At 53.8% G+C, this 14,549-nt stretch overlaps 1 protein-coding gene across 1 annotated transcript; it reads right to left on the reverse strand.

Moving 5' to 3' along the window:
• Window positions 1-4,380: 4,380 nt before the first annotated feature.
• On the reverse strand, window positions 4,381-13,493 carry LOC130544231 (uncharacterized). Its single transcript, XM_057315105.1, has 7 exons — window positions 13,216-13,493; window positions 10,750-10,826; window positions 9,904-10,296; window positions 8,016-8,351; window positions 6,368-6,508; window positions 6,081-6,280; window positions 4,381-4,569 (listed from the first exon to the last, which is right to left on the reverse strand). Exons 1-7 carry the CDS (start codon window positions 13,491-13,493, stop codon window positions 4,381-4,383), a joined length of 1,614 nt encoding a protein of 537 aa, XP_057171088.1.
• Between the last annotated feature and the right edge of the window lie 1,056 nt (window positions 13,494-14,549).

The raw sequence follows: 14,549 nt of genomic DNA on the forward strand, positions 1-14,549 counted from the left end.
AGTCCCTAAAGGAATGTCACTCTGCCTGTTTCAAGGACTTGTCAACGGGCTGTAGGTAGTAAGGAAATTTAATAATTTTTCCTCTGCCTTTGTTCCCCACATCATTCCCCCCTGAACAATTTTGACCCATAAATCTTTAAGGTCGCTGAGGGTGGAAGGTCTCATCTTCTGTAATGTCTTCCTGCGGAATAGGGGCATAGAGATGTCCCTACCTATGGGTCAATATTGGTCAGTTGGGGAATGTCTAGCGGAGTTACAAAACAGGGAGGCAGCTGAACCCAGGGGAGACTACGTGTGTGGATCTCCCCAAGTGGAAAGGATCATCTGTTGGCTTGAAGTTATGGCAGCAAAGGAGTCTTGGCACCAAGTAGAGAGACATGGGAGAAAACAGCAAAAACATGATTTGTGTAACAAAAAGGAAAAGAAGCTCGAATAAGAATCCTTTGATAGTTGACAAAAATCCTCTTCTCGTCCAGAAGTTTAATCAATCATTACAGGAAAGAGAAGGATTGTTTAAAGGACCAATTTGAGTATTCTTGTCAGTTAGAAACCCAAAAATAGTTTGTGGTCATCTGGAATGTATACACAGCATTCTGTTTTTATGATAGTGCAAGTTCCATCTTGTGTAGCAGTTAAAACATCTAATGCCATTCTCTTTTGTAAAGTATTACTTGGGGCTTTGACCATGTACTTATCAAGAGCTTCCATGTGCCAAACAACATCATCCAGTCTCAAAGAGGGAACAAAGATGAAGGTTGGGTGGTCATACCAATGAGAAGCAGAACGTGTCCACCATTGTTTTAAATTTGGAAGGTTGGCCAGGTTGGTCATGGTTTTAGTAATGCATCCATGCGTCCAGGCAAAACCCGGAGCACAGCGACCTATCCAGCCTGGGGGAAGCCATGGACACAAGTTAGAGCCACACAGCCACTGGATCCCAACCAGGAGCCAGTCATATAATACTGGGCCTCTGTGAAGTGTAGTCAGATTTCAAGGGCTACTCAGTTTTGGAGGGCCATTCTTTGAAGGTGTAATAATTTTAGGCCCTATTTGACTGGGGAGTTATGGCTTGATAATAATCCTCTTTTCTTCGAATTGCTCCATGGGCATGTAGCACTAGGAATGCATATTTGGAGTCGGTACAAATATTAATTTTTAAGGCTCTGACAATTGCAAAGCACAAGTGAGCACTACAGCATACCCAGCTTTTCTTATTCCCTTTTCCATGAAACTATTGCCATCAGCAAACCAACTGTCATCTGCACTTTGGATAGGGGAATCTTTTAAATCTGGTTGGCTAAAATAAACAGGATCAATAACCTCTGCACAGTTATGCTCTATAGAAGTACGATGGTCAGGTCCAGGTATAAGGGTAGCTGGTTTTAAAGTCTGACAGATTTCATGTATTATTTCAGGCATATCTGTAAGTGCAGCTTGGTGTTTAATAAGTCAGCCTCCCAACAAGGGGCCTTTGGTCTCTAAGACATTCTGGACCTGATGTGAAGTCATTACAGTCAGGGATTGTCCCAAAGTGAGCTTTGAGGCTCATTCTACCAGGAGAGCTGCTGTCTGCTTGGCTAAAGCCTTTACTTGCAATTTTATATCAATAGCGGTGGCTTCTAGGATAAAGGTGACTAAGGGGTAATACCATCAAGAAGACCTCTTTGAGGTCCAGTGTTAACAACATCCTAATTACAAGGAATCACTGGCAAGTGGGAGAAGATTGTCTCAAGAGATAAGGGCATCCCCAAGTGCATCATGCAATCCAATCATAAAGAAAGTGGGGTCATCCATTATCTTCACAAGTCCATAGTTAACCCCGTAGAGTGGGGTATGTTCTGGCTTTTTAGGAGTGATTCTGTCATCCCACCCACACAGAATTGGTCAAGGAGACAGTTGAGTTATACAATTGTTGGGGAATCAATCCCATTTTTCAGCTGTTCAAATAATCATATGCTCATAAGGTCCTGTTATTATCCCCATAGAATAACAGCAAGGAGATTGTCTATATCAGCTATTGTGGCAATTTCTCTGACGTTTACCTCAAGCTGTCTAGCTTAGGCAAACAACATTCAAAGACAACCAGAACTAGGAATTAACATCTACAAAGGTGTGTTATTGAAACATAATTCCTCTCTCTAAAATAACCCTCATTTTTAATCAGAGATAACCAAGCCAGGACTAATTTGTAAGTCCAATTTTCACAAACTTGGCCTAATTACTTACATAAGCTCAGCAAGAATAATGATTGATCACATAGATCTTTTAGAATCTGCTTTGCTGGAACTTTCATAAGGCATCTCTAGGTTGAACTCTCAGTAGCCTCTCCAGGCCCAAAGCCAAACCAGGTAATTGACATCAGACATGCCTGCAATACCTGTAGATTTGGATGGATTTCTCTTCTTGAGGTCCCCGATATATCTGAGTTCCCTGCACCAGCCGGGAAGTGACATTCTTTACTCACCTGGTGAGGCTGCTGGGAACTCGGTAAGCAAGGTGTCAGGCCAACATTCCCAAGGGGCTTTATGGCTCCAGGTTTCATAAAGTCAACCCTAGTTCCGTAAAGCTGTCTGGTCATATCCGAGTCTGTATGTCTCTCTCAAATAGGACATTCCAGTCAAAGCCTTGGTAAAATAACCAATGTTTCCAATGGTGTCCTGTTACAAGGAGAACAGATTCATACTGAACGTATGCAAATAACTCTGATTGCCATGGAAGAAAGAATACTCACTGAGACCTTTTGAATTTCAGAGGGTTCAGGTAGAGAGAAAAGGTAAATCCTTCAGTATGTTTACAAATGAATACTTTATCATGTTTCTGTAAGTCATATCTTAAGAGAACATTTCCTTAATCTGGAAAAGCAAACATTAGAGAACCAACAATCTTTGAGATAAGAGTCACAACACCATAATCGTCTTTTAGTCCACTTAGTCCCATGTTACCAATTCTTGTTTAATTTGAATGCAGGTTTTTAGTTAGTTCTGGACATCTTACCCATTTCAGTTTTGATCTTAAAGATATTGGATACCTGTCTTTGTCCTAAAAGCCCTTTTTATGAACTTCCTTGAAGATGAAACTCATTTTGCAAGACAATAAGAATGATTATAAATGACAAAAACTCCAAAATGGACATTGCTAATGATCTGATATGAGAATTCCATATGACGCAACTGACAGGGGAACTCAGTTATTCTGTGACACGTAACACTTCAATAGCCAGAATATCGACTTCCCGTCCCAAGGCAGACTTACTGCAGAATGTAACATATCAACAAACAAGCCCAATTAGTCAACGAGATTCTGTTCACAATATAAATCTTGGGGAAGTGTGTTAAAACCTTGCCTAATAGGATGCCTAGTATAGGATTAAGGATGTTTAAGACCTGATAAAGGCAAAACATAGAAACTGGTTTTTCTGGGCAGGCAAGGAGAAAACTGATTACATTTCCTTATCAAGAGCAGACCAACAATTCAAGAAAACTTGTCTTTTCGAACAGAGAGAAAGCAGACTTTCAATCTTATACCAGTGAACTTTAAAATCCATCCATTTCAATCTTAGTCTGTCCTGACCACACCTTAAATTCCTTTCCAAAGTTTTCCCATCACAAAACTTCTACAACTTTCCTTTGGGTCGTATTACTATCCCGGCCAGAGTATTGATTTCCACCCAAAATGCAGGCTTTCACCTCCCCGTAGACCAGAAAAGGGCTAGAGGATTGCAGCCTGAGCAACGGACATCAAAGTGTTCTCCTAAGACTGGACTCCTTGAAGAGTCCCTGGGATGAGAATAAAGGAAGAGAAGAGAAAGTATTCACCAAGTTTGTACCATGGCTCAGAGTCCAGATGAGACATTCAGGGGCCATATGATGTAAGAAAGAACGTTAGGGTTCGAAGCCAACAGCCAAGAAAGAATTCTTGAGACGTTTTTGGTGCAAAAAGGTGGTTTTATTAAAGCACATGGACAGGATCTGTGGGCAGAAAGAGCTGCCCTGGGGTCACGAGGAGTGGCCCATTATATACCCTCAAGTTGGGAGGAGGTTGGGGAGAGCCTAAGTCTCTAAGGAACTTGGAAGCAAGGTTTCCAGGGCCTTGAGGGCATTGAGGGGGCGAGCTATTGTTGGGAAAAGGTCATTTATTACCATCTGATAAAACCTTAGTCATGAGACCCTTCAGATGCATATCGGTGGGTCATACGCTTGAGGATGATTCCCAACATGTTTCTAGGCGGGACGGGTAGAGATAAACGAAGTTTCCAAAAGAACTTCTGTATGTTAAAGTAGACTTACAGGATCCCAGGCTAGGACTGACTTTTGTCCTCAGCAAAGTATTAACATCAAGAGTTGTATCCCTAGAGGAAGGTCACTCTGCCTGTTTCAAGGACTAGTCAATGGGCTGTGGATAGTAAGGAAATTTAATAATTTTTCTTCTGCCTTTCTTTCCCACATCACTGGCAGCTATGATCGCAACCGAGCTGAGCTCCCGCGGCTGGATGCACACGGAGCGGGTCCGATCACAGGAGACCCTGGCAGCTTGTCTTGCAGGACCAGTGGGCAGCTCTGAGCAGGTCGTCTGCAAGGACAGTGATGTCACTTCAGGAGATCTCACAGGGGGCTTGGGTGGGCTCTCCTGCAGCCCAGATGAGGGACAAATGATTTCTGAGCAAACGTCTCTCATCTTCCAGCAACAGCTACTGAACAGCCACCAGGAAGCAGCTCTGTCCGCGACACAGGGGATGGGACGGAGAACAAGGTGAAGCTTCTGGCCTCGGGCTGCCTGCAGGCTAGTGAGGGAGACATGACCCTGAGACGCAGGACACCCCAGAGCACGGGCAGCACTTGTGAGCAGCGCAGGGAGCAGCTGAGAAAGGGAAGCGAGAAGAGGAGAGGGACCTCCTCACACAAGCTCTATCTGCTCACTTTGGCAAAGAAATCAGGAAAGCAGGAACCCGACAGGCTTGGAGAGGCTCCCCTGGAGGAGAGTCGAGCAGGACCCAGGGTCTGGTCTATCCCACTAACGCCCACGACTGGAAGTTCAGAAGGGAGAGAGATGGCAGAGATAGTAGAGGTGCCAGACACGAGGGTCCCTCTCCACTCCACCTGGATGGGGACGCGGTAGAAGGAATGAGATCCACTGAGAGATTTAGGGACATCTCAGGTCCCCTCCACCCAGATTTTGTCTTCTGCATCATGGAGCCATTCAAATTCCCTTCACAGAGAGTCCCCGAGGACCCAGTGAGTTAACAGCGAGCAGAGTTGTCAGAACAGTGCGAGTCACAGAGCGGCACTCAGCCAGCACTCACGGTTACGAATTCACAGGGTCCGTGAATAGCTCTCAGCACGGGACTGACCGCTGGGTGGTGTTCAAGACGGTCCAGGCGGGATATTGGGAATTCACCAGGGCTCGTCCCAGGGGCTACGGGTCTGAAAGGCAGTTGGATGTCGTAGAGACCAGGGGCAGAGCGGGGCCGTCTGGGGTTGACACGTAGCTGAGGCTGAGCGGTTCTGGAACAGGTTTGTTTACTCAGTTTCCCCCTTGAACTACCCCTGTGTGTGCCTCACGGTGACCTTGTGCAGAACGATTTAGCACAGAAATAACTGACGGTGGATCCATCCAGTCCCTGCTCAGAGCCTCAGAGGTGGTGGAGGCAGGACCCGAGCTGCAGGCGTCATGCTCACGAGACAGGTGTCTCCGGAGGGCGAGATTCTCCTGCTTCTTCCCATTAAATCCTCCTCATGGCCTGGCCTGGCCTGCGGACCTCACTGTAGACAGTGGTGAGAGGGCTCTCCTCTTCTAGATCAGGGGCACCCCTACCCTGGAATGCAGACAGAGGGCTCCTGGAGCAGCTGAGGGACAGAGCAGCCCAGAGGGACCCGCACAGACCCAGTGCTGCTGACATGACCTCCCCCAGTGTCCAGCACTGCATGGGGCCCGAGGAGAATTTTCTTAGTGAATATCGCGTTGTCTGGAGAGGGTTACCGAGGCATCCAGGACAGATCATGCAGATGACTGGGATTGACAGACACACACCCAGGCACAGAGGGACTTGGGAGAACCCAGGCTGCCCCCTCTCCTAGCCTTACCCTGTCCCTCCTGTCTCCAGACTCTTGCTGGCTCAGCTCTGCGTAGTGGATGCCAGCATCCGGGTCCCTGTGGTCCTCCTGTGATCCTGCACCTGAGTCATGCACAGACGGAGCTGGAGTCTGAGCCTGGAGACCTGGACCCTCCCCCTCCATGACCTCACGGCCATGGCCACAGCAGCCAGCCTCCTGCGGGACATTCCCTGAGCCGCAAAATGCAGGAGAGAGCGAGCTCCAGGAAGAGTGGGGGAGGGAGGGGTCTGGGCTCAGGAAGGAGAAGTGCAACCTGCCTCTCCCAGAGTCCACGTTCTTCTTCTCCCCACGTGTCTTCCAAAGATACAGCCCAGCTCCCAGGATCAGCAACACGATCACAACAGATCCTAGGATGTTTCGTAATAGGGCAGCAGTGACCTGTCCATGTAGACCTGTTTCTGTCGCACAGAGAGAATGAGGAAGGTTAAGGCAAGAGAGCAGTGAAGACGCCCGTGGCCGCGCACACAGAGACGTCTGAAGGGACCTGGTCAGAAGAAGAAGAGGGAGGAGCACGGCAGGTGCTTTCCCTCAGCCAGTTCCCAAGCTCCTGCTTCTGGCCGGGGTGCTGAGAGGAACGGGACATGGTGCCCGCCCTTGAGGAGCCCCTCAGTGAGGGGAAGGCTGAGAACATGCCAGAGGCAGCCAGCCAGAGCCATCCCAGGGCACGAGAGCTTTACAGCTTGCACCCAGGTCTTCATGGAGGGCCTCCTGGAGGAGGTGATAGGGAAACCTGGTCTTGAGGGAGGAGTAGACGATTACCCGATATTCAGGGTGGGTGCAGCATTCCAGGAAGGAGAGCCATGAACAGAATGTCTGTGTCAACTCTCCAGCCCTGGGAGCAGCCAGCACCCACTGGAGCACAAGGGAGAGGGACCGGGCACGGGGAGCCGGGTAGGAGGATGAGAGGGAGGAAGGAGCCTCTCTCCAGAGGGTCCAGTGGGTCACTGAGCCTTGAGCTTCCTCTGGGATCAGAGATGCTGAAGCACCAGGTTCCCCAGCAGCTGGTGGAGGAGGGTGTGGAGGGACGAGGGGGCACACGGGGACCCAGGACATCATTCATTCAGGGACACACTGACTGTGAGCAGACCGAGGGTGGGACAGGCATGCAAAGGAGAAACAGACGTGGCCCCTGCGCTCTAGGTGTTCAGGCTGCAGAGGAGACTAATCCCAGCCCAGAGCATCAGCTCTCTGTGTGGGGCCCTGACCGCTCCGTAGAGGAGACGAGGTGTGAGGGCAGGACAGCGGCAGCTCCTGCAGGGCCCTGAGCCATCGAGGCTGAGGAGCCCCTCTGCAAACTCTCTGAATGCTGGAACTGCACCCAGCAGCCGTCCTGTGGGACTGCAGGGGTCACGGGCCCCGGAGCATGTGCAGTGAAGGGGTCCCTGGATGGGAATAAGTGGGGGAGTGGAGGACCCCTGACTTGGAAGGGCTGAGGGCAGAGGGAGGGGCCTGAGCAGAGGCTGGAAGCTGAGGAGAGCAGGACACATCCAGGAATTCAGGCAAGCGGATGGGTGTGAAGCGAGTTCTTGAGGCCAGAAACGGGCATAGGAGCCCCGAGCCCTGAGTCCTGCAGGGAGTTCCTTGCTCAGACCCCTCAGAGAGCACAGACCACTGACACCCCCCAATTCGCTCTTTCTGAAAACCACCCTAGACACACACGGGATGATGGATGAGGGTGGGGAGAGGTACCTGCTGGTGTTGCCTGACCAGCAGGGGTGAGGAGAGGAGAGCAGCAGGGGAGGGACACCGAAGGGCAGAAGCAGGTTGGATGTGCCTCCCAGAGTCCTCGACAGGGTGACCAGGTGGCAGGTGGTGACATAAACATGGGGGACAGGAGCCGGGAACCCTCACCCAGGGCTGCCTGAGCTCGGGGAGAGCCCCTCCCCTCTATCAGGATGCACTCACCATGGCCACAGATGTCCCCAAGGACCCTGGTGGCAGTTTTCTGGTCCACCTGGTTGCTGACCACACAGGTGAGGCTGGCGTTGGGCTGGCTCAGGGGCAGGGTCACAGCCAGGGTCCAGGGGTTGGGCGCTGGTCGTGGGGCCGGTCTCTGCTCCAGCTCCCTGAGGAGGCCCTCGCTCTCCCAGGACACGGTCAGGCCCTCCCTGGTTCCCGTGGTGTCACACTCCATGGTCAGGCCCTCCCTGTTTCGCGTGGTGTCACACTCCACAGTGACGTTGCACCAGCCTGGTGTGAGGGACGGAACCGTGGCCCGGATCTGGGGAAGGGGCACGGGCTCTGTGGTGGGAGAGACAAGAGGACAGAGGCTCACGTGAGTGGAGAACATCACAGCTCCTGCTTTCTCCTGCGGATTCTCCCTGACGCTCTGGTTTCCTCCCCCGAAGGATGATGCCTGCAGTTTACAGATAACTCAGAACAGAACCAAATATACAGCAGGTGCCAAAAAGGAGTGGGAGACACTGAGTTCAGCTCTATGTGATTTCACTACACTGAGCGTCTTAAAAATGTCGCATGAGAATATACTGTAATCACGTACCCATAGCCAGTTAATTCTAAGAAAGTGGGGTGTCCCCTAGAAGAAGGAGAAGTAGGGACAGGATATGTCCTGGTCCAGACCCTACCCCTACTTCAGCTCAGATGGTGCCCAGGACTGCACAGCCCGTGGTGCAGAGGCCACTGCCAGCTCTGGGAGCCCAGATCAGTGTCAGGCTCTCACCAGGAGAGACTATGGTGGCAGACACAGTGGTGGCCGCGAGGAATGGCCTCCCTGAGTGTTGTAGGAACACGCACTGAACTTGGGGTCCACACATGAACACAAGGGACAGATTGTCTTCCTGGAAATCTCTGGGACTACAGGCTGCAAAGGCCACTCTCTCTGGAGCAAGACATCTCCCTGCGCAGGGAGAGAGAGCTGCTCACTGAGCTTCTGAAGAAGGGCTGACCTGTGAACGTCTCCTACGTCTGTGGAGGGTTAGAGCCAGACCCGTGAGTCTGAGTGAGCTCCCTTGGGCTGGTGGTGAGAAGGACAGGGGACGGGGCAGGGAGAACCACACGTGGGCTTCCCCATCCTGCTAGATGACAAGTGTCCCCAACCATGGCCACGTGCTGACCCTCAGAACCTGCAAGTGTCTTAGGTTCCATGACAAAGGGAAACAGAGGCTGCAAACCAGCTGACCCTAAACCAGAGAAGGTCTGGATTCCCAGATGGGCCCCAAGTGATCACAGGTCCTTGCAAGTGGAGGGAGGCAGGGGAGGAGGAGGGAGGGACGCAGGGCCAGAGGGACTCATCCCTCCAGTGCCGGCTGTGAAGGGGGAGGAAGGGTCACGAGCCGGGGGATGCAGATGCGACTAGAAGGAGGGACAGGAACAGAAATGGATTCTCTCCGGAGCCTCCAGAGAGGAGCACAGCCTTGCCAACACCTTGAGCTCATGGCCGAGGCTCTGGGGTCTGAGTCCTGCCCCGTAGCCCAGGAGGACACTCAGGTGGTGGTGTGGTCAACCCCTGAAGGTCAGTCACCTGTTACAGCAGCACTAGACAGCTGACAGTCACACTGAGCACCCTGAGTGCTATGGGGACAGTGAGTGTTATGGCCAAGTCCCCATTTCCCCCCGCTCCGTGTTCCCCTCCTGAGGCACAGAAGTGATTCATCCCCGGTGAGAACCTCAGCTCTGCCTGCGTTTGTGCTGAACACACGGCATCTACTTCCAGGGGAGAAGATCGAGTCTGAAGGCTGCGGTCTGGAAGGGATCCTGCCATCGGGGCGCGTGGACACTCCAGGGACAGAGGACGGAGGTCAGCTATGGGGCTGGGGGAGGGACCACCACGTACCATAGACCGTCAGGTGGAAATCCTGGTCAGTTTGTGTTCCGTTACTGTAGCTGACTCGAGCCCGGTACAGCCCGCTGTCCTCAAGGGTCAAGTTGTCAATCCTCAGGGTCGTTGTGTTGGGGACATGGACCCTCTTCTCAAACTTGTCCTGGAAGTTGAGCCATTCTGGAACATCTGACCCAGGAATGACCTGCAGTATGGCTGTCCAGTTGGACCCTAATGCAATGCCCCAAGACATCTTCTCCAGCTCGACTTCTGGGGGTAATTCTCGATTTCTGATCACATGAAACAACACAGAAGCTCCTTGCATCCTCTTAAGAGAATCAGGGATTCCAGAATCCTCCACTCCAGAACCACGGACTCCAGAGCTCTGGGTCAGAGCGCCGCAGACGCCTAGGGCAGAGGACACGGGAAATGTGAGAGGTTTTCGTTAGGAATAAAGGAGGAAACCCTAGAACCCACCTTCTTCACGAGATCCGTCCTGTGTGCTCCCCGGACTCTTGGAAGGCGGGAGAGAGCCGTGAATGGGAGGCGAGGCTGGGATCCCTCCTGGTCCCAGGGGAGCGTCCCCTTGAACAGGTCCCGCGGACTTGCTCACCTGAGGTGCCCTGACCCCCGACAGCGCGAGCAGGAATGTCAGGAGAGGTCGGAGCAAAGCATGAGCATGTTTTCGGTCCATACCGAGTGCATTAGTGCAGGAGGCAGCCTCTCACGGGCCTGCAGAGACCCTCCAGCCCGCAGGCCGGGCAAGCTCTGCCCCTGGAGTGGGGGCCACCCCCGGGACTGGCCTCTAAGGAGCAGAGTGTCGCTCACATGATGGACCGCCCTCAGGACAGCAGGTCCTACACGAGGGTAACACCGTCTTGCTGTCATCCTGTGTCCTGCTCGCTGTGAGAACTCTGGTGGCCGTGTTGTGGGCGGCCCTGTAGAGAGGCCCCCATGGGGAGGGACGGACGGCAGCCTCTGGCCAACAGCCAGGGAGGGGTGAGGCCTCCATCCGCAGCCACAGGAAGCGCACCCCGTCAGCAAGCACCGGCGGGAGCTGGACGCACAGCCTCCCGGGTGACCCCTGAGCTCCCTGCAGCCCCAGCCCAGACCTTAATGTCTGTCCCAGAGACGCTGGGCCTGAGGACCCCGCCGAGCCCCCTGTGTCCTGAACCGCACGAGCTGGAAACCCACACCCAGTGTGAGTCCAGGGGCTGAGGGGACGGCAGGTTACCCACAACAGGTGACCGCTGAGGCGCTGATGAAAGTGGCTCCCTGCCCCCCTTCTGGGCAGGCCCACAGTCAGCTTGGTGAGGCTGGGCTGCTGTCACTCACACATCCAGGAGCTCAGGGTCTGACCAGGGGAGTCCTCCAGACTGAGGGAGGGCCTGTCACACTGGGGGAGGCTCCACGCCCTGGTAGGTGCCCCTCGGGGCCACAGCAGGGACGCAGACAGTGCAGTCACCCCGGGGGGTGTCTCTCTAATCCAGAAGTAGTGGGGTCTCTGCTCAGTCTTGTCGGCCACACTGTCACCCGGCCTGACTAACTGCCCGGGACGAGAAAATGTGGGGGAGCTGATGATGGTCTGGTGAGCTCTGCTGTGCCTGCCACCAAGACGGGCTTCCTGTGTGGACAGCACACATGGCTGTGTAGACACTGGGATAACCCACTGGGTGGGTCTAATAGACCAAAGGCAGGTCCGTCTCAGATTCTGACAGACCTTGCTCACTGCCGTCCCGACAGTGACCCCAGCTGCTCTCCTCCCAATAATGCTCAGGGTTCCCACCAGCACATGGTGACCGAAGGTTTCATTCTTTGCAAAGAATAAGAGAAAATTATATCACGTCATCTTCTAAGGAGCATTTCTCCTGTACATGAACCCGGTCATCATGTCCTAGGACTGTTGGTCTCCTTTTCTGGCCGCTGTGAGCTGTCTGCTCATGTCCTCTCCCCATGATTCTGTTTTTCTTATTAGCATTCAGGAGCTAGACCTATTTTAAGAAGATTAGCCTGTTTTCTAACAAAATAATAGAAATAGTTTCCAGTTTGCGTTTCACCATTGTCTTGGACTGATGGCCCTGCTACTGTCCTCATGAAGCTAAACGTACGGATCGTTTAAGGCTTACTGGTTTATCTCTGGCATGAAAAGATCACCCCCCAACATCAAAGTGTGCTCCTAATTCTCTCTCGTTTCCTTCTAGAACCTTCTTGACTTCAGCGTCCTGTGTGAGTCTGACGCACAGGGAACGTGCTTGGGTCTCAGACCGGGAGGTCTAGTGCAGCAGGGCGGTCGGCACCCTGGACGGGAGGGTCCGGGAGGTGTGAGACCAGGTCCTCTGTTCCCTTGAGCCCGTGGATGGGAGCAGTGACCTCCCTGCCTCCAGCCTTCCTCTGGGACGGGGACATACTAGCCGTGCAGCCCTCCCAGAATGTGTGCTAGGATGTCAGGAGAGGAAGGCGTTCCCATCGTGTGAGCTGCTCTCACCGCCACGATGCTGATTCTTGGCCGAGCACACCTGGGATCAGCCGGCCTTCCCAGGTGCCAGGATGGAGTCCACGTCTCTCCCCAGCTGCCCCTGTTGGGGGCTCCTCCTGGGATCAGGGATGGGCCCCCGGGACACAGACATCCATGCTGGGATCCCATAGGTGGCCACAGGAGTAAAGTCCGGCCAGGGCCTTCCTTAGCGAGAGGACACTCCTGGCCGTGTCCACAGCAGCTGGCTTCCATGGTCCCTGTCACGTCCCCCGTCACCAGGTGGCTGAGACCCCCGAGATGCTGGGCAGAGTGGTGTCTATCGTGCCCGGGACTCGGTGTGGGCATGTCTGCTCCCCTCGGCGGGTCGTCTCGGGATTGTGAAGTGTTCTGTGTCATCCAAAGCTATCCTAAGGATTCTGGGGTTGATTCCAGCAGAAGTTCGAGGGCCGCCCCCTCCCAAAAGTCAGCGCCATGAAGATGTGCGTCCTCTCTGTGCGGCCGCAGACACGCTAGACCCGTGCACACACAGGACATCCGCGTAAGTCGATTGGGGTTCCTGGTGGCCTGTGAAGGGTGGACTTTGACTCTTCCTGTGACTGGGCTTCCTCATGAATTAATGCACAGAACCACAGTGTCCTGTCACACCTGCGTCCCCACCGCAGTACTCACAGCCAGGGCTCATCTCGGGTGGAAATACACAGAGTCTGATGCCCACAGGACGCTAACCCCGAGTCAGAGAAGCGGCCCTTGTTCCAACAGTGGGAACTGTGCCTGGGGCTCCCGAGGGACAGCAGATCCGTCCCCAGGGTGGCCCCTGCCCGCGGGCTGCTCCCCAGGAATTCTGAGCCCACGCCGTCCCCCTCAGTGCCCCCGCGTGGGTCAGAGGCGTCCGCCCCAGGGGAACAGGGCGACAGGAGCAGGCGTTTCTGCGGCGCTCCGTCAGCAGCTGCGCAGCCCCCACCAGGCTGCTCGCCAGCGGCTTCTTGGCGGCTCCCCGCTGCAGCTCGTGGTCCTGAGCGGGCCGTGCAGACCGGGGTCCACACACCAGGGCAGGAGCCGGGGTCCTGCAGCAGGGGCTCTGCAGTCCCAGCTCGGCAGCAGAGACGGAGACCGCAGAGGGCCAGGGCATTGCAGGGGAGCCTTGGAGAGAGCATCTCCTCCCTCCTTGGGGACCATGGACGTGACAACGATAGGCCTGGGCTCTGGGTTCTGAAGGGGCTCCAAACAGGCTCCCCACTGTCTGTCCCTGTCAGGATGCAGGACGAGGACAGGACAGGACAGGAGGGAGACACAGAGCAGAGGCCTGGGAGAAGCCACAGGTCAGTCCCCTCCAGGTGGACACCCCCAATCCCAGGATATCACAGCTGTAGGTCTTCGAGGGGACCTTTCACAGAGAAGGGAGTCACTCGGGGGGAAACTTGTCCTGGGTCACACAGTGCAGAGCAAGATCTGGAGCCGGCTTCCCTCTCCCCCAGCCCAGTGCCTCCCCTGCAGGGAGCTGCCCTACAACTCTCCCCCTGCCCTCCCCGTGCCCTGCCCTGCCCTGCCCTGCACAGAGGTCCTCCCTCCCAGCCCTGCTGTCTGGTCAGAGGGGTCCAAGCAGTGCTGGGGTCTCACACCCCAGCTATTGTCCCAGGAGAAGGGACTCATGTACTTAGCGGACTTTGGCAGGGAAGGGTCGTGAGGCGAGCTAAGGGTCAACCAGCACCTGCTGGAAAGGGGGGAACCCGGGAGAGAGGAGTCTTAGCTCTCAGGCTGCAGGGGAGGAGCTGCCCAGAAGCTGGACGGTGAGCAAGCTGGAGCAAGCTGGAAGCCCACTCAAGACGGGGGAAGGCAAGAGAGCGCTCAGGTCTGCAGAAGGTGCTGAACCCAGAGAGGGACAGAAGGGCAGGGGCGGGTGGCTGTGACCAAGAGTCATTGTTTATTTAAATAAGATGAAATTCAACATTCAACATCAACATAATATTTAGTCCATTTCTCTCTCTCTTTCTCCTCCTTTCTCCTTCCTTGCATCCGTCTTTCCTTCCTGCCTTTCTGTTTCTTTTTCTTTCTTCCTTCTTCCTTTTCTATCTCTCTAATCTTACAACTGAGAGGTTTATGGAGGAAACTCCATGTAATTTCCCTTATGTCTCCAGGTAAACCAAATTGAAGAGAAAGCTCACATGTTGCTGACAGAAAGTTGTCT

Source organism: Ursus arctos, unplaced genomic scaffold, assembly GCF_023065955.2.
Source record: "Ursus arctos isolate Adak ecotype North America unplaced genomic scaffold, UrsArc2.0 scaffold_2, whole genome shotgun sequence".
In the NCBI taxonomy this organism is placed as follows: Eukaryota; Metazoa; Chordata; class Mammalia; order Carnivora; family Ursidae; genus Ursus; species Ursus arctos.

Bases quoted from the DNA above. Each gene is read 5' to 3' on its own strand.
- LOC130544231 (XM_057315105.1), bottom strand. From the start codon at position 13,493: ATGCCCTGGCCCTCTGCGGTCTCCGTCTCTGCTGCCGAGCTGGGACTG. The intron at 10,827-13,215 runs GTGGGCTCAGAA...GCCTCTCTACAG, and splicing joins GGGGCACTGAGGGGGACGGC to GGCCGCCCACAACACGGCCA. The intron at 6,509-8,015 runs GTGAGTGCATCC...TCTGTGCGACAG, and splicing joins TGGGGACATCTGTGGCCATG to AAACAGGTCTACATGGACAG.